This window comes from Syzygium oleosum, unplaced genomic scaffold (genome assembly GCF_021117445.2).
Source record: "Syzygium oleosum isolate NSW1041296 unplaced genomic scaffold, Sole_v2.1 Sole_v2.13, whole genome shotgun sequence".
In the NCBI taxonomy this organism is placed as follows: domain Eukaryota; kingdom Viridiplantae; phylum Streptophyta; class Magnoliopsida; order Myrtales; family Myrtaceae; genus Syzygium; species Syzygium oleosum.
The window spans coordinates 6,160,575-6,186,611 of record NW_026607497.1 but is presented as its reverse complement, the minus strand read 5'-3'; the positions used below and the strand labels follow the sequence as shown (position 1 = coordinate 6,186,611).

The window sequence follows — 26,037 nt, the reverse complement described above, 5'->3', positions numbered from 1 at the left end:
GTGAAATAGTGTTTTCTGGTAATCCGGTGCTAAACATGCCGCATTTAGTATGTGACGTTGCTGCAGATAAGTGCAATTACTATGCTTCAAGAATAACGGTAACATCTTCCGGGTTGCCAGTTTTGCGCCTTGGATGATGATCTGGTCATGATACACGGGCAAGCATGATCGAGGGTCAGGTCTCCTCCTGAATGTCTACCTGAGGAGAGAGCTCAAATATTAAAGATGGGGCTCGGTATCTAGAAGAACAATCAATTTCCCGTGAAGCAGTTATTCTTGAAAATAAACCCTAGGCATAGGTCCATGCTCCATTGGAAGTTTGACGATGCTCGTTCTTTCTTCTTTTTTTAAAAAAAAGTTTGGATATCTTCAGATAAAGGAATTCATATCATGCTTAAAGAGCAGAGGCATGAATTGTCTAGATTTCCCTCAAGGTCAATGACACAATGGGTGCTAGTTCATTGATACAAGAGTTATGTGACTGGGAACTTCTAGATGGGTAGTTGATTCAGAATATAGTTCGGGCCTTCGGGATCTCAGCTACGTTTTTTATGTGTGATGCTACGCTTATTGAAATGGCAAACAAACAATTTGGTATATTAATGTGAATATGATGGTAGTATAGAGAATTGGATGCATGGCCTGAGGTGGTGGATATACATCACAGTCCATCCAAGCCCATCAAATCATTTAGGGAATCCAATTTGGTAGATTGTCTGTCTTAGTACACCACTACCACACCTAGCATTACTCGTATCTAATAGTGACCTCGTGCTCCTGCCTTTTTGAGTTTCCTCAATCATCCTACTCTCTCCAGTCTCATGTTCATTCATCTGCTATACTTGCTCTGCTCAGTGGAGATTTGACAATAAACAGAAGGAACGAGAATCTCGCATTGTCCGTCATTTCAAATTAGTCTCTCTAGTTTCTAAGTCACAAATTGACAAAGCCTGTAAATGGATGGGTTCTCCTCACGATCTGAATGATACCAACATCACCACGATATGGTAAACTGTTCCAATATCCGATGCCGTAACCAAGTAGATATCTGGATGATGTCTAGCTGATCTTTCAAAGCAGCAACTCAGTTCTATCGTTACAACCTTCGCGATCTTTGTAATTAGGAAACACTCCTAATTATATTGTGGCCAGAATTTCAGATTCCACTGACTTCAGTACCTCTTCACCCATTTGTTTGCATCCTACCAATGTCTGCATATGCAAGCGTTAGACAAGACTAGTCAACTAATCAAGTCACTGCAGTAAATAATGCTTGCATATCATCTTATTCTGGAAGGAAAGCGTCCAGTAGGCAGAGAGCATACAGGAAAAGCACATCCATCAAATTTTATAGCCATTACCCAAAAAGGTCGAGAACTTCTGTAAGTTAATTCAAATTTTATAACGACTCTTTCCACTCAAGCAAGAAAATAAGACCCATTAGATCTAATATGGTTATTAGAAGACATGAGAGAGAGTTTATTGAATCCATTCTCGCAGTTTCAGTCAGTGTTCTTTTCTCCCCTAGAAAAAGAATTTGTAGGGCACACACTTTTGTGTGCCATGGATTCAGTTGACAACTTGAAAGTGTTTGCCAAGTATAAAATCAATCAAGAATGAAGTCAATGAATTTTCAAGTAAGTCACCAGGAGAGAAACAACTTGCATATGGCAGAAATGAAAGAAATGCACATACATTGCCGTCAGAATATATGTCACCAGTCCGGAAGCCTCTACTAAGTATCGAGCACAGCAGCTTCTATTCGCTCTGCTGCATTTTTCTCCCCTAATCCATACTTTAAAAGCATAGCAGCACTTAACACAGTCGCCAACGGGTTTGCCTTATCCTGTTCAACATATTAGAGAACAGAATAAGTACATACTATCTGTTTTGCATTGAAAAACATTTTCATATTTTCAAACTTAACCTGTCCAGCAATATCGGGAGCAGACCCGTGAATAGGTTCAAAAAGTCCAGGCCCCTGTGTCAACAACAATGAAGCTTTGAACTTAAAAAGTTGGTCCAAAAGTATACTTTTTAACAAAGTGGCAAAATTTCTGACCCAAAAAAAAAAAACGAAAGTGGCAAACAAAAACAATCAACAAGCTTTTTACCGTTGCCGCAAGACTTGCCGATGGAAGCATCCCAATACTTCCAGTAATCATCGAAGCCTCATCAGACAATATATCACCAAATATATTGTTTGTTACAATTGTATCAAACTGCATAATCCATGAGTTATTATGATTAGTGGTCTCACAATTGCAAATTAGTGTCTTCTAATAAAGACAAGAAACAATGTTCATGAAGAGCATACCTGCTTTGGATTACGAACAAGCTGCATTGCAGCATTGTCTACATACATATGGGTTAGTTCAACATCTGGGAATTCAAGGGCAATCGCTGTGACTCTTCTCCGCCAAAGCATTGATGCCTAACCACTCAAACGAAAGAATGAGTTCAATTGTAACAAACAATTCATTTGCGTCTACAGTTCCACAACTTAGACAAAAATTGACATTGAAGCAACAATAAACTATGTATAGGATTGCCCCTTGCAGATAGGTTACAACTTCAAAAACATAAATTTCACGACAGGACAACATCAAGTAATCTTCCTGAATGATTGAATTGATAAATCATCTTCAAGACTTCCAAGTCCCTTAATTTTTAGTACAGAAATGCCAGCATTCATAGAAAATTATAAAACTAACCTTGCAAAGAGCTCAACAATATTTCCTACCTCCAACACGTTAGCTTTGTCAACAGAGCAAAGCTTTCCATGCCTCTTTCGGGCAGTCTCAAAAGCAACTCGAGCAATGCGATCAATCTGCCATGAAAATATGTTGCTTAAGTTATCATTTTTATCAAATATCTAGAACATGGAAAGAACAAGAATTGATATATCTCAGGACCAAGTCTCAGGAAGGAAGGAAAAGGGAAGCACGCCACCGAAACATTCGGAAATGGAAAAAAAAAATACGCCAAGGTTAACTTCATAAGAGCCTTCTATGTAACAATTCGGCTACATCTACTAGTAAAGATCTATATCTACCACTATCCAGTATCTACACAAAATAAATATGGTAACTTCCCAATCCACACAAGAACAGTCCGACAGAGATAAAACATTGCCCAATAAGTTTACATACAATGAAGAAGTAGTACAATATATTAATCAAAATCCTATAAACAAAGAAAATGAAACGTTGATGATTGATGGAGGAAGGAGAATTTCAATGCTTATCTACAATAATGCATATAATTGACAGAATTGTGCTGACTACAACTTTATCAAGTTAATGAGTGATACAATGAAATTATGGCAGGTGTAATGGCTTATAGTTATAGTTTGAGGAAAAGAGACCCCAATCAAGTAGTATGCTTACAGTCGTGACAACAAACAAAAAAAAGTTACCTCACTTGTTGCATATACTTCAGTATTGAAACCAATCTCCTCACCATTTTGATTGGAACTAAAACCCCTTGGTTTCCCGAAGTATATTCCTGTTCATACAAGAAAAAAAACACTATCATCAACATCGTACTGATAAAAATTCAAGCATGAAAGAACAAATAAATATTGGAAACTAACCGCCTGTGAGCTCCCTTACAACCATTAGGTCAACACCTTCAGCGACCTCTTTCTTCAAAGTTGAAGCATCTACTAACTGGGAAGGAAGATCCATATGAAAGAGTGAGACTATCTCTTCAGCGATTAAGGTAATACTAGAACATGTGCATACATAAATGTACAAAGAAGTCAAATGTAGTCAAGCAATAATTATCACAAAAATAGGAAGTATAGCAAACTAACCAAATACAAGCTATCCAATGCCCCATAAAAGAAACAGACGCAGCTTGCCATCTAATATTTAGTCCATAAAACATAAATAAAAAAAAATCATGAACTTAGGCAATTAAGAAAGTGGTTAAAAACAACCTGAGGTAATACAGTAGCTGGCCGTAAGTTTGCAAATACTTAAAGACCTTCTCTTAATTGAAGCAGCCCAGTTTCTGGCTTCAAATGTTTTTCGTTATTGTCCCACTTATACCTTAGTATAATGAAAAAGAAAAAGATTTATGACAGAAGGCAGGAATAGTATATTTAAGAGGGAAAGATTAGATGGGGAAAGATTAGATGGAAGAAAAGTACCCTCCAATTGCTCCGAGAAGAACTGCATCAGATTGCCGAGCTGCTGATAGTGTCTCATCTGGCAATGGAACTCCAGTCAAATCCAAAGCGGCTCCTCCCATAGGCATCTCTTTGAAACCAAATTCAATACCTAAGAGATAGTACACAAAACACTGAAGAAATCATTCCCATGATCGATCTAATAATATCTGGACAATCCACATTTGGGGCTAAAGAATTGGAAAATCAATAAGAATGAAAGTAAAGTGGAAAATGGAGGGGGGTCAAAGTAATGCTATAGTTTAGGGTAAATATGATAATTCAAGTCTTGCAGTGCTTTTAAGAATTAATTTGATTACGAGAACACATTTTTGTTAGACAAAAGGGAACTATCATCCAGCAGCAGCAATACTTCCTCTTCCTGATATTCATGAAAGGGAAAATAACATAAACAATCCCTAAACTTTGGTTCAATATGCAATTTGATCACTGAACTTCTAATTTGTTCAATGTAGTCCCTAAACTTTAACCAAATGTGCAATGTGGTCCATAAACTTTTAATTTATTTAATATCATCCCTGAATGAAAATGTTCAATGTAGTCCTTCAATTAATTCAAGTTCAGGGACTAAATTAAACATTTTCGTATAATTCAGGGACTACATTGAACACGTACCAAAAGTCCAGGGATCACATTGAATAAATTAAAAATTCAGGGACCACATTGGACATTAGGCTAAAGTTCAGGGACTACATCGAACAAATTAAAAGTTTATGGATCAAATTGCACATTGAACCAAAATTTCAGGGACTGTTTGTGTCATTATCCCTTCATGAAATTGTAGTCTTTTAATAGCAGCAATCTTTAATAAAATCAATTACTACTCTTCAAATACAAGGAGTTTGACTATTTGTTCTTTTTTCACTCTTTCATGGAAGTAAGGATGAACATTGTTTGAACAAGTCTTTAATTGGACATTCCTCCATTCTAATTTGACCAATTTCACCAAGCAAGAAGCTCTTAGACTTGACAAAGAGCTACACTTCAACGAGACCCGAGACTACACATACAAGCACTCGTTCCCTGACCAAAAAAATATGAATACACACATAAAGGACATAACTTTGGCATAACTGACTTTGATGCTCAATTAGCTTCAATCAACCAAATATGATACAATAGGAAATCACAATAGTAGTAAGCATTATATTTTGCAAGGTTACTGTTTTATTACTAGCAGCAATCTTCTAATTAATCGGAATACTTGATTGAATAAAAAACAAACTTAAATTAGTTTTCAGACCTCATGGAAGTGGGGATGAATTTCACATTGCTAACATCCAATTTTTATTTATTTATTGATAAGTTAGCTTTTCATTTCAACTAGATGAATGGGATAGATCCCATTACAAGCCCACATCAACTAGGACTAAATATCCCTCATCAAAGCAAGAGCACCAGTATAAGCCTGCGACATAGCAGAACTTAACTGCAAAACATAAACCAACAACAATGAGAGCATTCAGCTATACAACATAAAACACCAGTATGCTGTAGTCTCCCAGCATAGGAGAGTTTTCTGGCTGTCCAGCTAAAGTCCAATTTAGTCAATTCATCCCGCTTGATCTCATAATATTCACTTGACAGTTTGACATTACTCAGAACTCATGCCCTACGCATCTGGGACCATAAAAGGAGGGAACTTCAACATAATACAACCTTCAGAGCCCAGCGAGCTTCACTCACACGGCGAGCAAAAGCAGAAGGGTGTTCCAAAAACGCAAGAAAAACAGCGAACAGAAGCCGAAGGGGAAAAAAGGGGGGACCTTCAAGTGAACCAGCGAGGCTAAGGACGCCTTTGGCGACGGAGATGACTTCGGGGCCGATGCCATCGCCGGGGAGGAGGGTGATGGAGTAGCGTCTGGTGTTGGGTGTGGTCGCGCCGCACCTGATCGTACCCACCTTAGGAGGGCATTGCTTGGGGAGCGAAGCGTGGTGCCGAAACGGGGCTCTGAGGGATTTGAGATGGAGTTGCAGAGAAGCCATTGGTGGGAAAGAGATAAACAGCAACGTAGGTTTTGAGTTGAAGAACTTCTGATGCGGAAGGTGATTTCTAGGCTCAAATAACCTTTTTTTTTTCTTTCTAAACTACCCTAGTCAATTTTTTCATTTTCTGATTTTGCTCTTCTTATTACTGCTGGCGAGGTCACGCAATCCCGGGCAGTGGTGCACAAACGACGTCCACATCAACAATTTCTTGTCAAAATTGACCGAAAAAACTGCATTGGCAAATTATCAAAAAATTTAAAACTAAAATGACTAAATTGACATATGTATAATAAGCTTAAGATTTATCGATAATTTCCCTCGTGAATATGTGTTTCTTTTCTCTATACCTAATTATTATTTAGCATTAGTGACAAATCAGAATACATCACGGAAAGGGAACTCTCGATTCTCAACTAGTAAATTATTTTGATAATTAACTATTGTGGCTAGTGATATAACCTAAAGACGGTGAATAAATTATTCGACAGGTGAATAGGTTATTTAATGAAACTTGACAAATTTTTACGGAATTAAACAGAATGATGTTGATATATGCAGGAACTACGTGCACGGTGCTTCTATCAAGTAATTGAAATAACAAGTAAAGAGATGGAGATATATGCACCAATAAAGGGATAGAGATAAATTTAGAGTAACCACTGCAAGAAAAAAAATAATCCCAACTGCATAGAAGTTACTTCAGTGTCGGTTGATCACAGATTTTCAACTGTTATCGTTTTACACACGTATAAGTTAGAACCTGACAACAGCACATGGATTATAGGGGGAAGAAAAGGGGAAGAAAACCAAACTGAGTCCAAGGATACATATCAATGGAAAAACCAAGTTTCCTAATCTACTGCTCTGACTCTTGAAAAATTATACTTCCAACTGGCATTTGAAACTTTGCACAATGCTTTTCTTGTTTAAGTTCTCCACTATTTGAGCCTGAAAAGCAATGCGTAATACAGAGAAGTCTCAGATAATTTATGTGCAACATAAATCCGACGTCAATGAAGAATAGCTGCAGAGGATTTGTGACATACTAGGGACAAATTTGGTAGCCCGTATTCCAGTATGCTACAGGAACATCTCATCCAGCTTCTGCCTGTACTTAGCCAAACTCTACACAGAATTCGCATTTGCACAATTAGCATATTTCAATAAAATTGCAGCAAGTAATAGTTGATACTTGAATCTGCAAATATACACAAGTTGGAACTAACTTTTAGACGGCATACTATGAAATAGAGAATTGGCCCTCTGCCATCACGCGAGCTTATACCTTGTTGAATTAGCCATAATAAAAATCTGTGGAACTCTGTTTCTCCTATGGAGGTGAAGTGCACACTCGTTGTTTTTCCACGGCCAAAAAGAAATCGATAGGTTTATCAAGTATTCCTCTTGATATAGCTAATTAAGTTGCTCATTAGCCCCAGACAACATTTTTAAAGAATGAGGATAATCATATCATTGATAGTGATTAACAAACACCGATAAGAACTCCCGCTATCGCAAATTCACAATGATCATCCACTTATTTCCGAGGTGAGCGGGAGAGTGAACTTCTAACGTGCATGCTGCCTCTTAATTGAAGATCCTTCCAGCGAGAATTAAGCCCTAGCGCTAAAAATCTCTTCTAGGCAGACCTGTCCTTAATAAGCCATTTAAATTCATTAGCTACGTAAATCCCAAGTGAACAGAATTCAAATGCCTGCAAGACATCGTTTATAGTTTCACTAATCAATAGACAGGGACATAGAGTAGCTGACTCCTATGCAAGAGCGCAACTCTTGTGATATATATCCTACTTGTTTTATAACTATTTCCACTCCCGGTCTAGGAAGAATGATGATGCTACATGCAATCTGAGTGCCTTTTCGATCTAGCGAACTTGCATATGTATTATATGGTTAGACACTAGATGAATAAGAGGATTTTACAGTAATTTTTCTAATCAATCTACTTCTGGATCAACATGTTCAGAAAAAAAATAGGTCCAAAGTTGAAAGAATACCACATAAAGGAACAAGCATACCTTAGTATATGCATATACTCCAACATCAGTAGGTGCCGAGGGACTTCCTCTCCTAATGAATTTGCCCTCTTTGAAAATGTATAGCATCGGTACTCCCGTTGATAGTTCTAGACTTATAACCTGTTGATAAAACAAAGCCATTTCTTCAGTTACATAAGATCATAAAATCATAGAATCACTGATTAAGGTTGTTGTATCACCTCCTGGGAAGTTAATTTGTCAAGGTACATAATGATGGACCTCAAAGAATTCCCGTGGGCAGCAATCATAACGTTCTTCCCAGCTAGAAGTTGAGGTTCTATCTGCAAAGTGGATTCTGCTGTAAGATACTACACAAAACAGATATAGTTCACTGTCCCAAACAAGAAATAGATGAAGGCAGTCAGATACCTGATCTTTAAAATAAGCGACAGCTCTTTCGGCACACATTTCCAGACTCTCCCCATTGGGCGGAGGAATGTCGTAACTTCGACGCCACTCATGAACTTGTTCCTTTCCGTATCTTTCTGCTGTTTCCTGCTTATTCAGACCTTGTAATTCGCCATACCTGAACAAAACATGTTTCATAAAGGGTTAAGACTATAATGGCAGAAGAAATTATTCATATGTGTAAAACGACATTATTACATTCTTTCATTCAATTGCCAAGCTGTTACGACAGGAATGGATTGTTCCTTTGTGTCTTCACTGAAGATTTTGCTCCATAACCTAGCCTGCTCGCTCTCATCATGCAAGATGATTGGCACCTGTAGGTAAGGGTAAAGCACGGATTACTGATATGATTAAGTGTACTATTGTAACAAATTTCTTCTAAATATGGGGAAATTGCTCTATCTGGATTTAGCAATGATGCCTAGATTGGATAATGACATGCATTAATAAGCTACTTTAGCTTCATTGACTATAAGCTCCCGATCTCCTTTTGTCTTACTGCCATGTAAAAGAATGACTTTGCTTAGTTACCTTTTTACAACGGTGCTGAGTCATGGCAAGCATCGCCGTCATCTGCGCACGAATCAGTGCCGATGTAAAAATCATGTCGACAGGTATGTTGCTAATTCTTTGTCCAGCATGAATTGCTTCCTCTATACCCTTATTGGTAAGTGGTACGTCTACACAACCTGTAAATAGGTTCTTTTCATTCCACAAAGACTCACCGTGCCGAATCAGTATAAGAGCTGCTTCACCTGAGATAGAAAGGAACTTTCGTCAAATTACTCACAAAAATGGTTGCCATTGAAGATACTCGATTTGCTTGAAACAATGAGCTACTGCAGTTTTTCCCACCTGCTGTACCAAGAATCAAGAAGATACTATATAAGCTACACTAAGAGTTTCTTCGAGAAGGACATGCAATTTGTCCACACCATGCAGATTATTAGATCAACATTAGACTTGATGAAAGAGTCATACCTGATTTTTTCTTGGGCTCTGTGGAATCACTCTTTGCCGGAATTATAACTGGATCAAGCACCGGAGCTTGGGCTGAAACTCTAGTGGCAGAAGAATTCCTTAGTTCGGAGGCCCGAGTTCCTCTTATTGACCGACTAGCTTCAAAATTAAGAACTTTCTGAGAAAATCTGAATGAAACACTGCCCAATTCCAGATGGTTGGAAGATTTGTTGAGACAGCCATGAGGCTGAACAATTCCACTTGCTTGATTAAATACAGCAGCGGCCATTCTGAAAGTTTTAGAAAAGCATCATGACATAAGTATAGAGAAGAGAACTATCTTTCCCCATGCTTCTCAGGAAGTGAAATCACAAGCATTATGTTTTAAAAGAACCCAGTGAGGAACAAAAATGTCATAATTGTCATACTCTTCCTGTTTATTAGACAGAACTAGTAAAGAGAATGCTGCGGTTTAAGTATGATCACTCAAAAAGTAATAGAAGTCAAAATTAATGATCCTGAAAGGGGCATTTTGCTAATGAACCGAAATCAAACTCGTCGCTCATACGCTGCACAGTAATTTACGCATGTAACAGAAACACTCTCCCACCATGAAATAGACAGCACAGGTAATTTTAGTTGTCCAAAGAGGCAATAAGTGAACCAGAAGGAGTTCACCAATGGGTTGAAAGATTAAAACTAAAGCCACATACCCTGATACCACAGAACAGCAAGAAAAGATTCTGCCATATAACAGAACAAGATGTCCAAGGACTTTCACAACATTGCGCTTTTAGCTCCAAAACTCGAATCAGTGATGGGCCCAGAACAGACAGACTAATTCAAAGTAACTGAAAATGCAAATCCCACATAACAAGCAAGCTACAAATGCACACAAACAAATGCTTCATCGCACACAAGCCCACCACCAAAGAATCACCAACATCTCAGAAAATCTCTCGAACTCCACTCTAGAAAAAATCAATCTTACTCGAACAAAGAAGAACCGCAGAGACCCGAAAAGCTCCGCCGACCCGGAAGCCGAAATGCGAGAAGAACGGAAGCGGAAGCGCAGGATCAGCTCGATTGCGATGGAATCAGCACCCAAGATCGCACCTTTCTTTTATAGGCCGAGCGGAGACGCCGAGGGAGACAGGAAAGAGTGCAAATTTCCGCAGCTGGGCTTGAGTTTATTCCGAGAGAAGCGGGGGACGGGACGGAGAAGGAGATGAGAGATGGGTTAACTCCAAAGCCAAAACTGTCCAGCTTTTCTCTATTGACGAACTGCACTCCCCCTTTACATCATCTCCCGTGGGAGAAATCGCTCCACCCCTTTTGCCTGTTGATGGGCGTTTACGTCTCAGATGCGCAAACTCGAAACAGGGTATTGACAAAGTTGCTCTCTTTCCTTCTCTTTCTGCAATGTTTCTTCTCTCTCTCTCTCTCCCCAACAGTTGGCAAGCGAGGCTTTTTATATGAAAATGGAGGGACGAACACTAATGGGTGATCATGCGCAGCTGCTCCTCCTCCTTGTCTGCGTTCTCTGCGAGCTGGTTTCAAGTCATTTGACATTTGGTTTGGCAACGACTGTTTTTTCTGTGGGTCCTGCGTATGTTATATTGAGAGGAAAAAATAAATAAAAGATAGCTTTAATTTCATGAAAAATTCTAAATTGATACATCATTGATAATTTTATCCTCCGCTAATTTTCATTAAATTATACCGTCAAATTTCTAAGTTGGATGACACGTGATAATTAACGGGTGTACTGATTTAGGTTTTTACCTTCCTTTTGTCACATGTATATCAGTTCGTGATTTTTCGAGACATTAATTCAATTTAACGGAGTGTAAATTTGTCACAAATATACTAATTTGGAGTTTTTGGTGATAAAAAAAATTAGTTTAGGGTAAATTTATCACAGATGTACCAGTTTTAAGTTTTTGGTGGTAAAAAAATTAGTTTCGGGTAAATTTATCACAGGTGTACCAGTTTGGGGTTTTTCGTGGTAATAACCCATTTCGAATTCTCGATGGAAATTAATGTTTTACATTATAATTAGTGATTAAAGAGTGTGATGACCGAAAAATGGAGATCGAAAATGACTGATTTTGTGATGTGAACAGTATCTAAATTATAGACTATGAACTTCAGGGACGGTAATTGCCGACGGTTTCCTTAAGAAATAAGGTTGGTTTTTTTTTTGGCATATCGAACAATTTAGATAACTGGGCGCAATGTCTTTCTCTTCGAACATGCATGTCATGCCCCACGCTGCTATTGGTTCAATTAATCAAAATTTGAATATTAATGGTGCCTTATGAAGCTTGAAAAGCCGTCGACTTATACATAGCTAAGACTTGACCACTGGGGGTTTACCCCAGTGGCCACCCTTCTCACTTGAGAAGGGGGAGGTGGGGGTTCGAATTCCCACATTCGCAGGGGGTAGGGGTGGGGCCGCGTAGTTTAAGATGTGGGTTTCGACGCCCACGCCCTGCAAGAGGTGTGGTGCAAGTCTGAGTGTGTATCGTGAGTGAGAGATAAAGTAGGACCGACAAAAAAAAAAGAAAAAAAAAGCTAAGACTTTATATTTATATACATTGCGAGGACTTGACTACAGCAAATATGATGAGATGCAAAGAGACTTATCATGCATCAAGCGTTGATTTATTTATTTTGGAACTTGCTGATAAGAGAAAGTAAACACACGAAACCATTTATGATGAGCATTTTGTGAATCACATATTTCCGGGCCTTCTCCTAGAGCACCATAATTCATAAACTGAGGATGTTCCGGTCAAAGAAATGTCTCAGCCCTTAAAACCCTAAGTTGCGAGAAAATATACGATCACATAAATTATTCTAGTTTTTCTGAAGGCGCAAACAATAATATTCATTAAGCATGGCGATGTAATGTTCCTTTTCTTATTCATGTCATTCCATGTGTCTAATAGACCGTCGAAATACTGCGGCGTAATTAGACAAGATAGATCAAGTTGAGCGGAGCGAATTCATTTTATTTAGTAATAATCATTTATCTTTTCATCGAGTAAATGAATATTCAGCACAACCTTTTAGTGCGCATATGTATGTATGTATATACATAAAATGGTGAGAAGAACAACTTTGCCAAAAGAGGGCCTTCTCCTTTTCCTCCTCTTGTAATGGTATAAATTTCTTAGACTGGAATTCAGTTGCGAGGACATGGAATTAAGACATGAGCTCTATAAACCACCAAGATGTCATGTGTATGTACAAATTGAAGTATCTGTGTGCACATCAAAATATTTCTTAAAAAAATGAGTGGGATTGTCAACAACCTTTCATGAAGTTAAAGAGACCAACAACCGCCCACGCCCTCGCCTCCGAAGTATTAAATCGAAACGAAGTTCCACCAAACTAAGCGACCCTTCAAAGTGCCCCCATAATAAAAATTTCGACAAGACCTACCTCCACCCTCTTCTGTGGCCTCCTAGGGTTATCAATATTAATGGTCAAGCCTGACATGTGCTTGGCTCAAGCCAAGTTCGGAGAGGCCAACCACCCCCCCGTATGCTTTACCTAACACTTTCCTCGTCTGCCTCTAGGAAAGTCCGAGAAAATTGCTCAAGCTCTCGGCAGCCAAGTTGACGGGTTAAAAGTCATTGGTGCACAGGGCCCTGATGAATCTGTGCGAAGAATATTCTTCCCAGATGTTCTCTCCCAACTTTTCCTGGGAAAAGCAGGGTCCTCCTCCTTGTCTTTTGTTCGCTTCTTTTGACCAATTCCTCCTCCATTTTGTTCTAACTCCGATTCATCTGAGGCTCTCTCCAACTTTCACTTGTCTTGAATTCAAGTCCCACGTAATGCATGGTGAGGAAAAGGCAAGATACTCATGGTGATTATCAGTTATCATGTGTCTCATTTAGTAGATTTTACTTTTAAGCTGTCTGTGTACACTTAAAAGAAGTTCCAAAATTTCTCTTATGAAGAAGTCCATGTCGAGTAGTTAAACTCAGAGACCTTAATGTCTCACTAATCGCGGGAATCAGGTAAGATGTAAAGGCTAAATCTGATCGACAGCACAAATATGGGTGGTGTGGATATTGATCTAGTCGAAAAATTAGTAATTTGGCCTATAGCGCTAGTGTAGTTTGTAACGTAGATGCATTTGGGAACAAGTCCCACTCCAACACTGACAAGTAAGACACAGATAAATTTATGTGTGTATGCATTACAATAAGCATTGTTTTAGTGTGTGGGCTCACAAATGGACCTAAGAGCATTAAATGGACTATACTGCTATTCATCTTGAGTAGACAGTTGGGAATTTTGGGCTTAAATTGAATTTATTTTCTACAAGTGTTGAATTTAAAATTAATTTCAGCATTTGATGAATTCGAAATTAGAAAATATGAGCCATTGTAACCGTAGGTTGCTTAACTGCATATAACCATTTTGTTGGAATTAGGCGCACAAACCCAACGAAATCAAAAATAAAGGCGAGAAAGAAATCAAGACACAAGATTTTATCCTGGTTCAGCCTTAAATTAGGGCTATATCCATTAGACGATTCCACTATAATTAGCACGTCCCACCTCTCTGTTACAACTCTCAATTACAAAAGAAAAAGATTATATATAGGCAGCAGCTATTCATGGGTTAAAGCCCAAATTATAAATAAAATATGAGTCAAAACTATAAAAGTCTTTTGATGGCTTGGGGCCGTCGCCCCCGCGATCCTCGCCGGGGCAGCCTCCCCGAACCCTTGCCTACTCACTAGGGAGCGATACCCTTATGCCTTCCTATCGATGGAGAGTATGAAGTGCACATCATCACATTGGGTACCCGTTCAGAGTGACATCCATTTGTTAGAGAAATTACCGAAAAAATCTTAAACCTATTGCATTTGTATCAATTCAATTCTAGATCTTTCAATTTAACCAATTTAGTCCTAAACCTTTTGACGATTTGCCAATCGAAACCTAAATCTTTCAATTGTACCAATTTAGTTTTAAATCTTTTGATGATTTGCCAATTTAGCCTTCCAGCCAATTTTGGCCAAAAACTGCTTATGTGATAGTCTAGTCAGCACCGATCATCTTACGTGGCACGGCCCATGCCGACGTGAACAATTTTTGCAAAAAATTTATTTTTCTGAATTTTGTTATTATTAGTTTTCTTTTTTCGTTTTCCTTTTTCCTTTCTTTTTTTCTTATTCTTTTTTTCCAACCAAGGGCTGGCGAGCTCTCCAATGAGACCCTCGCCGGCCCATATTGAAAGGTTTAGGACCGAATTGACACAAATGCAATAGATCTATGACTTTTTTTGTAATTTTCATTAATTATAAACTAGTCTTCCGGCATATGAGTGTGCGCACTCAGATAATTGTGCGAATGGCTTCCATTTCTTTTGAACGTCTTGAGAAATGTTCAGATATGAGCGTGCGTGTACGTACGTATGTATACAGACTTTGATTCCTCCTGCATCTTCAACAAGCCATTCCGTCATGCATCCTAATTTTCTCCACGATAATCTCCAACTACCTCTTGACTTAGGGATGTTCAGGCACTGGGAGTGTTCAGATAAACACTCCCAGTGCCTTTAGCTACAGGCATCCATTGGTTGATGAATCCTTTTTTATTCGGACTTCAACTTCCTTTCATGTTTACTCCACTTAACCTCTGTCCATAGGAGACTCACGATTGATGAACAATTCAGAACATTCCATCGATGGGCTTTGTGGGCCAATTGTATGGTTATGACTTTTATGATCGACGAGCTTCTTTAAGCATTTTATCGAGCGGACTTTACGGGCTAAGTGTAGTGGTATGGCTTGCTTCGGGCCATTGGTTTGTTTATGTGTAGGCCCAGATCTTGGGGCTGGTGTCAACATGACAAAGATTTGGTCGAGAAACTTGTGAGCCCATTGTAAATTTTAAAAAAAAACCGGCCTCATCAGTCTTGATAGCGTAGCAGGAAAAAACAAAACCAAATCAAAAGATCTGGTTGACATATGAAGATTAAATTTCCATAAAAACAGTGAAGTTTGCCGAGAAAGAAAACATCGAAACTATATCATTACAACCAAGAAAGTTGAGATGTCGTGAAAGGGTGGAAGCAGTTTTATCTCTATTTTTCCATGACCTTGATGTGCAAGCCTTCCCCGATGTCCAGAATTGGACTTCGGCGAATTTGACCTCTCTTGACCTTTGTAAATCTGATCATATTCCAACAGAGAGAAAATGTTAGGAACCACACGGCTTTAGGCCATTGAACAGATGATCTTTTCCAGGATGTTGGTGTCCGAAAAGGGGAGACAAGTACCTGTATTTCGTCACCAAGACGTGTAGAAAAGTCGCCAGGAAAACTCTCGTGTAGTCCGCTCCGGCACATTGTTTCATTCCCGATCCAAAAGGCATGAAATTCTTGAGTAGGGCATCTGATTCGCAGTCCTGGAATTCGAAAGCCCTTAACAAGTCAATTACAGTACGGCATATATAAGAATTCTATATCGTAATCGCTTGCGACCATAAAAGTTCCTATATACGACTCGTTTAATCTTGCTTATTTGTCCAAACTTTAGGTTTCCTATATGTAAACCGTAATTCTTGTTGAATTCAACCTTCCAGCGCCATGGGTTGAATGCTGTAGGATCTTTATATATCTCAGGATCAAAGTGAAAAGCGGTAGCAGATAGCCAAACTCCCCAGCCTGCTGGAATTGTGTATCCTGTAAAGACATTTAACTATCATCAATGTTCTAAATATGATTTGGTAATCAAAGTACTTATCGACATTCTCGACTCAAATTGAAAACGCATGAATCGACTATCATAGAAATGATCTACCATTCCATTCTACGTCCCTTTTTGCCCTCCTCAACATACCAGGTGCGAGGCTTCCCAACCTTAGTGATTCATGTATTACCTGGTTTTTTCAATACCAACGTTAGAAGTATGTGTTGATAGTGCTAAAGAATTTGTCCATTTGGTTAGATTGCGTACATGAAGAGTTAAAGGCATCGATTTGTATTCTTTCCACGTGATCGAGGAGTCTTTAAATTCTCTTTGCTTTATTATGGCTTCATGCTCGTCCTGGAAAAATACGAGTAAAAACCCACTTAAAAGTGTTCAAAGAAATTCCGTTATATGCAATTTAGGGCGTAGTTAGAAAAGCATACCGTGACTTCTTGCAATGCTTTGGGATTCTCTTCGAGGAACATTAGAGCTAATGTCAATGTCGTCGAAAGAGAATCGAAGCTGACCCAAAGAAGTGTAAATATAAGCTGAACTATGGAATCCTCTTTTAAGAATTTCTCTTTGCCCATATCAGCCATGGTGTGAGAAAGGTAGTCGTTGTGAGGTGTCTCCGACGAAGAAAACCGCTCTTTTACGATTCCTCGAATGATTGACAATGCCTTCTTATGGTCCTGCGCAGATCTGAGCTTAATACTAATTTTTTCCATATACTGGAAATCAACTTCTAACAAAGAAATCGGTGCACTTTACCTTCATGCATTTGTAATGTATTGTACCCGGTATGTTCAAAGGAATTGACATAAGGCCCCGACTAAACGAAAAGAACAGGTCATAAAACTCCTGTGATGATTGTGTAGGATCATAACTTAACAGTTGCTTTGCGCCAAATTCAATTGCCATCTTGCAAGAACATTAAAAGCAAATGCGTGTTAGATTTGTCTATCACCCTTCGTAGAAAAAAAAGGATAAAACGATTCATGAGTGTTGTGATACAAGGATTTGGTCTTTACTGTTCCGGTGGCATATTTTGCGTCGACGGATTCTTGGCCTAACCAACTCTTTATGGTCAATCGAGACACTTCTTCCATCAAGGGAAGCAACTTCTCCCTAAGGCCCTCCAAGCCGAAGCGCTTTAGAACCGTGCTTCGGACATACTTGTGGACGTTTGGGACGTTGGTGCTGCCCTCGCTCTCTTGCGCGAAGATCTTTGCGAACGTATCTAGATGCCACGACTCAAAGAGCTTCCCGTCTTGCTGGACGACAAACTGGCGGAATTCTGGATCGGCCGACACTACTACTGCCCGACCCACCATGCTCGTCCGAAATGTCTTTCCATACCTGAGTCAAAAGAACAAACAAGAGGGGCATTTCTACTTATCTTTAAGAATAACAAAATAGAGTCATCATCTTGATTGCGAAATGGCCAATGAGATGGTATGAGTACCTTTGTATTCTCTTCTTGAGGAATGGATTGAGGTCCATAGAGTAACTAGGAACCATCAACTGAATGGTCTCGCCAATGAGAGGAAGCCCCAAAGAACCAGGAGGAAGAACGCCGTTGCACTTGGGGTTACTCCACCTGTAAATCCAGTGAACTAGCCACGCGACGATCAACGCCGATGCCCACGTTCCGATTATCCACATCGCTTGTTTCTCTGAGAAGACAAGGTGGTAATCGAGGGTGGAGGGTGATGATCAATACAAGCTATTGTCTCTCTTTATAGAAAAACTCTCTATGTGATGTGCATGCTCTGCTCAAGTTGTGTCAGTCCTGCACGTGAAGGGAATCGAAGACTGAGCAGCGTGGTAGTCAAATAGAAATGTCTCATTTGTCTTCTTCCTATGCGCAGCCTGTGGAAGTCCAGCACGTGAAGGAACGGGTTTGCTGCGCGTTAGTCAAGGAGTACCGTCTCATTTGCCTTCAACAGAAGATAAAAAATTTCTCTTAAATGAGATCCACGCGCGTTCTTGCGCCACTGAACATTAGATGAAAAAAGAGTGCAGCCGAATCCACAAAATCAGCAAAGATGACATATGTGAATAGATTTTAGATCGGGTATTGTCCAATGAGAGAATTCGTAATTTGCTTGCTGTATTGCTCATAGTATAATACAGATATCTGTACAAGGTATTGAAAAGAAAGAGAAAAGAAACACAAAACATCTCTAGCTAATTATAAAAGAAATACCAAATATTACGCTAACTAAAACTAAATCCTGACTAATGATAAGAGATACACAAAAATATTAGAAAATCAGAATGTAAATCACTGTAAGTCTTTAGCAAATCTTTCGTAATACCCCTCACAAGTTGGCACGTGGAGGTCACGAATGCCCCACTTGCTGATGAGAAATCTGAATCGATCTCGACCTAATGTCTTGGTAAAAATGTCTGCCGGTTGAAGTCTAGTGGATACGTGCTCGGTTCTAATGGCACATTACCGTACAAGTTCGCGAACAAAGTGGCAATCAATCTCGATTTGCTTTGTTTGTTCATGAAATACCGGGTTAGCCACGGTGTGTAAGGCAGTTTGGTTGTCGCAATAAAGACTCATTGGTTTGTCATGCAATACCCCGAGATAGGCAAGTAAATTGTGCAACCAAATTAGTTCACTAGTGGTGTAACATTCTAAATTTTCATTATTTGGAAAAAATATTAAAATATTAATAAAAATTATCCACATTAACGCCAGTCTTCCTACGTCCACGTCTAGCTGGACGGACTCAATTGGGAAAACGTGAAAATATTTAGAACTCAATTGACACAATTAAAAAGTTTAGGACTGAATTGGCAAAAGTGCAATAGATTTAAGACTTTTTAGACAATTTTCCCCCAATTTCTCTTAAGATTGCTTCATGTGCTATACCTTCGTTAAAGAGATATACATTTTAGGTACTCTCATATATAGCTAAGACGTTAAGTGTAATAGTCAAATATAACCTCGCATGAGTGATTCTGATGACATAGACATTGACAAATGCTCCACATTTAATAAACAACAGGCCGATAACAAACGATAAAACCCTACCTGCCCCTCCAGTGTTGTTGGAATATTCTTGCAATAACAACCAGGAAGCCTTCCCCATAAGGAGACAAAGAAGCACGAAAGTCCAATGTGTGCTGCACTGCTAGGTTCTCCCAAAAACCCGCAGAATCCTAGTAAGAAAAACACATCAATTGGATCATGTTCGTGAACCCATTTATTCCATCATGTCATACTACCGTTGCTTTAGCTTTACTCGTGTTAGTAGCATATTTCCGTGCTGGTTTACCAAGACAGAATTAAGTTATTCAGTAAATACTTTCAACCAACTCCAATCCTTTTACCCATTAACATCTTTGGAGACTTCACAAAACCTTCATCACTTTAGTTTTTACTTTTCGGAAATATATTGGCCGATGGATTAGTAGTAGTTGTTCTTGTTTCTTTAGTACCTTCGGTAGTTCCTATACCTGTCGTGTTCCTTGGATTATTTACAAGTGGTATTCAAGCTCTTATATTTTTTTATTGGAAGCAAGTAAAAAGAATGTTATTTCTAGCTCGATTCAATTGTTGGAACTAAATAAAAGAATAAGAATACATTCGAATTTCCATGTTATTTCCCGTTTCTTCATATAAAACTCGCGTTTAGCCCTTGTTTGGGGTGTTGTTGAATTGGATTATTCAAGAAATAGGATTCCAATTCCTTGATTTTTAAGTTTGAAAAGAAACAAAAACTCTAATTTAGATTCCTCATGGAATAGCATTAGCATCCCTTCAAAATTGTGGGATTCCACTATCACCTATTATTTCAAAAGATAGATTTGAAATTTTTTTAGCAAATAAAAATAGAAGTTGGAAAAACTAAATATGCTTGTGCAAGACGTGCTGGTAATGAACCAACGGCGGACCAGCACCGTTGACGACAGTGGCGGTCCGCGATCTTCCTGTCCAATGACCTCCTTTAGTCTCGATCTTGGTCGCGACTTGCTCTGGGCCAACCTCTAAATAGCAAATCGCATCTTAAAGTTCTAACTAACACCAAAAAATTAGCACACCGTCGTGGCCATGGAGGTCGTCAACCTCGCACGATTACAATTTGGGGTCGTGGGAGGGGCGCGACATCTACTGCAGCTGATTGGGGAAGGTCACAAGGACCCGTCGTTCTAAAAATCAGCCAAGTGACGAAGATGCGACCCAACATCACGGCCAAGGTTGTTAGCCTCGTGCGACTATAGATTTGGAGTCACACACGGCGGGCGGCCTCCATGGCCTGAATTGAGAGAGAGAGAGAGAGAGAGAGAGGCGAGTGGGCATACGGGTCAATAGTGTCTGCGGATGGAGGCACGACGGTGAAGGCTCGTGACAGTGGCGGTCGTGCAACGTCTGCTGCAATGGACGGCAGAGAGGGAAAAAGAAGACCAGAGAGGGAAAAATGAAGGAGGGAGAGGCGAGTGGGCATACGGGTCAATAGTGTCTGCGGATGGAGGCACGACGGTGAAGGCTCGTGACAGTGGCGGTCGTGCGACGTCTGCTGCAATGGACGGCAGAGAGGGAAAAAGAAGACGGCAGAGAGGGAAAAATGAAGGAGGGAAAAAAGATTTCCCCATTTGACCAAGTAAAGAAACACGATTGCTCCGGCTTTTCTCGTCCGGTGGAATGAACTGCTTAAGAATGAAAACTAGAAGGTAGAAACTGCGACAAACAATAACAAGATTCGCCAATTGGGGTAAATTAATTGCCCCAGAAGATCAAAAGGGACATATGAAGAGGCTCTATTGAAAAAAGAATGGCAATTTTCAGTTCCAACTTGCATCTCTTTCCAACTAGCACTCACTGACGGTCACAGCCACCATCGAAACATCTATGCCCTGTAATATTTTGACTTGTCAAAAGTTGGGACCAGCAAGAAAAAACAAAAGAAAGAGAAGAATGAACGGTCAGCCCAACCTAGAAGGAAAAGAAGAGGCCGAGAGACACGCCCGCGAGAAGGGAAAAGAAAGAGAAGAGAAGAAGACAGAAAGGAAATGGCTTTTGCGCGTGCACGCTACGGACGCCTTACCGAGATGGATTCATTACGAATCGCAACAGCCGGCTAATTGCTTGCATCCTTTGTTTGTCCAATCGGATAAGTTTTCGAAATTAGGGCTTCACTTCAAAGTTTTGTGAAATTTGAGCCGCTAAGTCCGATTTTTGAGTTGTTGAGTTTTGGGATTTCATAGAATTGGTGGATTGTAGCGTTGTGGAACCGTGGGGTTTGACAAAATTCGTTTTAGAGTAACGGTTTGGTTGGAGTGCGAATTTTAGGGTTTTACGTGCGAGTTCTACATTGCGTTTAGATTTGAATAATCGCTTCGAGTGAGCAATTTGTTGTCACGTAAGAGTCATTTTGTTAGCGTTTAAGCTTAGTATAGCTTTTTCATAGTTGATGTAGTGTTTTACTTTGTGTTGACATCAATTATCGTTTAATTGTTAGATTACGAGATCGTCGGCTAGTGTAGCTACACGTTGTTTGGTTTTTTGGGCATTCTAGGTGAGTGGTGCTTATCTCTAGTTTTATAAAACTCATATCTTGAAGTGATAGAAAGATATATTATGAGTTAAAGATGGATAAAGATATATTATGAGTTAAAGAGGGATCACATGTTTGATATTTCTTTGAAGAGGAAAAGTGATGTTTATGGCGTTTTTTATGCATAACTTCGGATCAAGCATTTGCTACTCTATTTGTTATTTGAAATGTTTAAGAAGTGTTTAAGAAATGAATTGCAAAAGGTATTTTGGTGGATGAGTTGAGTTAAGAAAGATTGTATACTTAATTTGTTTTGTAAATCGATTTGTGATGTTAATTCTAGATTTGGTTTTGTAGATTGTGGAGGATGTTGTTGTCGGTTGGCATTGGTGCTCAATGTCTTTGTGAACCCATTGAGGAATTTATGGGTATACATACTAGTTTAGGATACTGTTGTGGGCCAACCACCGGCAATATAGGTGGAGACCTTGCCAAGGTGGATAATATGGTCACCTTGTCACGGGGTGTTATGCATGATCATGATGAGATATTTGAGCATGAGATTGGCTAATGGAATGAATCATTGTTGTGTGATTTTGATGGGATTGATCAATGGGCTGGACCATTGATATTTGGGGAAAATTACCAAAAAAGTCATAACCTTTTGCAATTGTGCCAATTCAGTCCTAAACTTTTTGTAATTATGCCAATTCAGTCTATCCGGCCACTTTTGGCCGGCCGGCAATGACGTGGACGCCGGCCGGCGTCAGTCGGCTGACGTGGCATTATTTTAATAATTTTTTATTTTGAATTTTTTATTTTTCTCTTTCTTTGTATTTTTCCCTTATCTTATTCCCTGGTCGTCGGTTCGGCGACCGGTGACAAGCAAGAGGCTAAGGTCGGCGAGTTCGACCTCGCCATGGCCAGGGCGAGGTCGAACTTGCCTAGCGATGGCGAGGTCTTGCCAGATCTGGGCGAGGCCTCGTCAGATCTGGGCGAGGCCTCGCCGTTGCTAGGAGAGCTCGACCTCGCTCGGCTATGGCGAGCTTGACCTCGCCCGGCCATGGCGAGCTCGACCTTTCCCGGCCGTGGCGAGCTCGACCCTGCCGTCGCCGGGCGAGGCCTCGCCCGGCAACGGCGAGGTCGGCGAGACCTTGCCGTCGTTGGGCGAGGTTGAGCCTCGCCCTGACCATGGTGAGGTCGACCTCGCCCGGCGACGGCGAGGCTTGCCCTCGCCAGTGCCAGCGAGGGCCAACCTCGCCCATGGCCGGCGAGGTGGAACTCGCCTGCCTCAGCTGGTTGCTGGTCCGGCGACCAGGGAAGAAGATAGGGAAAAAAATAGAAAGAGAAAATTTTTTGAAAACTATTAAAAATTTATTAAAATATTGCCACGCCAGCCGGCCGACGTCCACATCAGCGCTGGCCAGCCAAAAGTGGCAGGATGGACTGAATTGGCACAATTGCAAAAGCTTTAGGACTGGATTGACAAAAAAAAAAGGTTTAAGACTGAATTGGCACAATTACAAAAGATTTAGGACTTTTTTGGTAATTTTCCCTTGATATTTGTTTGGATATGCCTGCTATAAATATAGCTATGTCAAAGCATATACAATTCGTTCTTTTCTTGTAAGTTTGTTAGATCTTGAAATTTGGCTTGATGAGTTATGTTTTTGTGTCTTAAACACGCATAGTGGATGTTCGATCTACTTAGAAGAGATATTCATTACTCACTGGACTGTGGTTGCTAATTCCATTTGTCTATCATGTTTTTCAGGTTCCTTGGTTAGTGACTGATAGTACGAAAGCGCTATCGCGGGGACTTTTGAGAGTTGAATTTTGAGTATGGTTTAAGGGAGTTGTATACATAGTTGTTAATAGTTTGTCGGGTTGGCTGAGTTCTAAGTTGTATATATTCTTTTTTTTGTAAATTATAGAAACTCTGATTTTGTAACCTAACTTGCTGATTTATCATATATATAGATTGAGATATATATTTTAATAACGGGCTGTAAGTTGTGTTTGATGCTATGTCTTTCTAGTGGAAGGACGGCGGGTCATCCCTCATTCTTGATGATTTTGTGGTGTGACATGTCCTGCTTGAAATGCAGTTCAAAATGTCCCCCAAGGGTTTGTTTCTCACTCGGTTAGCTTAACCCGATTTTCAGAACTTGCAATCTATGCCGGATCTGCCTGAACCAAGACGATCCACAATATAAATTCCAGGAAAATCTCCCAAGCTCTTCGCAGCAAGTTGTACGTTAAAGTTATTAATGCACGCACTGATGAATCTATGCAAAGAATACTTCCAGATGTTCTCTCCAACTTTTTTCTTGGAAAAGCAGGTCTTCTCCACGTCTTTTGTCCACTTCTTTTGACCAATTCGCCCTTCGTTTGTTCTAACTTTGATTTACCCGAGGCTCTCTACAACTTTCGTTCGTCTTGATTTCAAGTTTCTGGTATTGCATGGTGAAGAGAAGGAAACATTTCATGGGGATTATGAATTAAAAGAATTGAAAATTGAAAATATTTCAATTCTTTTAAAGGGGGCATTTGTTAGTGCTCAAATTTGGCTGATTTGACTAGAAGAAAGCAGGAGTACAACATGCCCAAATTGTTAAACATTAAACTGGGTAATGAAGTCGCACAAGACCCAATATATGGGATATCGAGAACTCGGCACCAATAACCGCTCGGGATATTGGGATAAAGATAAGAGCGGTTATCCCATCTGGTTCTGATAATATCGTGGAATAAAAGGAGTAGTTATTGGGAAGAAGATCAAATAATCCAAAATCGAGACAGTAATTGCTCGGCAGTGGTTATTCTTTAGCGTTAGTTATAAATAGCTTCCAAGAGATCATGAGAAGGACCTTTTGCCAAATTGACTGCAAAAAGAAACACCTTTTGTAATCTCGTTTGTTCAATTGCCATCGTTAATTTATCTTTTATTTTTGGTAGCACGATTTATCTTTTGTCCTTTTACTTTTGTTCGCCATTAGCGTAGAATTCGTCTCTTCCTTTCCAAAATGACACAGGACCCGGTTACTCACAAAAAAAGCCGAAGATCTTCCCCTTCTGTAAAAGGTCTTTCGTTCGAGGCCACTCTCGGCGAAACAAAGAGGAAAGGTCAGTCACCTTCTTTGCAAACGCTTCCGCGGCCATATTGCAAACGATGCAGGTCAGATGTTTAAGCATTTCTCTATGATATGACGAGAGAATTCATAATTGCTTGTATTGCTCATCGTACAGTACAAATATTTATACAAGGTATTGTATAACAGAAAAGGAAAAGAAAAGATTTATCAAATATCTCTAACTAATTATAATAGATATACCAAATATTACGCTAGCTAAAAACAAAAAAGTAAATCCAGAGATACACCAAATGTTAGAAATACGAGATGTAAATCAATGTAAATCTTTAACAAATCTTCGTAATATTCAATCGCTCAAACTCAAAACATAATTTAACATGAAGTAATTCTAGGTTTTTAAGGCGTAAGTTGTCCAAATCACAAGAAGTAGACCTGATGATAATAGCTGCAATTATTAGGTGGCACGGGTTGACCTAATTACAATGAGTGCAATCATTTACGCGTAATCTATCGTGTTCCCTCCACGTAGTGATAAGCAAACCACTTAGGCTGCGCATGACAACGATTCTGTGCCCGGGAACAGATTCTGCTTAGAAATGATTTTTTTTGATTCTGTGCCCGGAATTGATTCTGAGCATTTTAAGGCGTTTGTTAACGGCCCAAAATTCCATCCCTGGAATAGAAAAAGAACAGAAATGCGTTTGGTAACGCCAGAAAATTTCTTTTTATTAATAATATTTTTAAATATTTTAATATTTCTTTCTTTCTTTTCTTTTCTTTTTTTCTTTTCCTCCTTCTTGGCCATAGCCTACTTGCCGGCCATGACCGGTAAAATATTTTTTTATTAATAATATTTTTATTAAAAGTATTTTTTTCTTTTTTTTGGCCATGACTGGTCGTCGGCCATGACCGGTAAAATATTTTTTTTATTAATAATATTTTTTATTAAATTATTTTTATTAAAAATATATATTTTTATTTTTTTGGCCATGCCGGCCATGGCAGGTAAAATATTTTTTATTAAAAATATACATTTTTATTTTTTTGGGCCATGGCCCGGTCGCCGGCCATGGCCGGTAAAATAATTTTTTTAGTAA

General features: G+C 39.4%; 2 protein-coding genes and 1 pseudogene across 4 annotated transcripts in view; all 3 read right to left on the bottom strand.

Moving 5' to 3' along the window:
- Positions 1–11,169, bottom strand: part of LOC115675189 (2,3-bisphosphoglycerate-dependent phosphoglycerate mutase 1-like) — a 32,579-nt gene extending 21,410 nt beyond the window's left edge. Inside the window, exons 1-9 of one of the 3 annotated variants that reach the window (XM_030597793.2) lie at positions 10,731–11,169; positions 9,636–9,904; positions 9,186–9,409; positions 8,850–8,968; positions 8,613–8,769; positions 8,423–8,524; positions 8,223–8,342; positions 7,231–7,309; positions 6,851–7,132 (exon numbers count right to left, since the gene is read on the bottom strand). In XM_030597793.2, the coding sequence (XP_030453653.1) occupies positions 7,265–7,309; positions 8,223–8,342; positions 8,423–8,524; positions 8,613–8,769; positions 8,850–8,968; positions 9,186–9,409; positions 9,636–9,903 (1,035 nt within the window). In that variant the 5' untranslated portion in view covers position 9,904; positions 10,731–11,169 and the 3' untranslated portion in view covers positions 6,851–7,132; positions 7,231–7,264. Of the gene's footprint in view, positions 1–6,850; positions 7,133–7,230; positions 7,310–8,222; positions 8,343–8,422; positions 8,525–8,612; positions 8,770–8,849; positions 8,969–9,185; positions 9,410–9,635; positions 9,905–10,605 lie in introns of those variants that run through there. The other 2 variants (XM_030597790.2, XM_056317163.1) reach the window with 2 other exon arrangements.
- LOC115674897 (3-isopropylmalate dehydrogenase, chloroplastic-like) lies at positions 870–6,226 on the bottom strand (annotated as a pseudogene).
- Positions 11,170–15,580: 4,411 nt separating the features above from the next.
- Positions 15,581–18,022, bottom strand: LOC130139665 (cucurbitadienol 11-hydroxylase-like). The gene is made up of 9 exons (XM_056317159.1): positions 17,798–18,022; positions 17,364–17,691; positions 17,104–17,253; positions 16,776–17,024; positions 16,600–16,689; positions 16,444–16,522; positions 16,219–16,325; positions 15,921–16,048; positions 15,581–15,813 (listed from the first exon to the last, which is right to left on the bottom strand). The coding sequence occupies exons 1-9, from the start codon at positions 17,995–17,997 to the stop codon at positions 15,726–15,728; spliced, it is 1,419 nt and encodes a 472-aa protein (XP_056173134.1). The 5' UTR covers positions 17,998–18,022; the 3' UTR covers positions 15,581–15,725.
- Positions 18,023–26,037: the final 8,015 nt, after the last annotated feature.

Bases quoted from the DNA above. Each gene is read 5' to 3' on its own strand.
- LOC130139665 (XM_056317159.1), bottom strand. From the start codon at position 17,997: ATGTGGATAATCGGAACGTGGGCATCGGCGTTGATCGTCGCGTGGCTA. The intron at 17,692-17,797 runs GTACTCATACCA...CTTTTGACTCAG, and splicing joins CTCAAGAAGAGAATACAAAG to GTATGGAAAGACATTTCGGA. The intron at 16,523-16,599 runs GTACGCAATCTA...TGAAAAAACCAG, and splicing joins CGATGCCTTTAACTCTTCAT to GTAATACATGAATCACTAAG.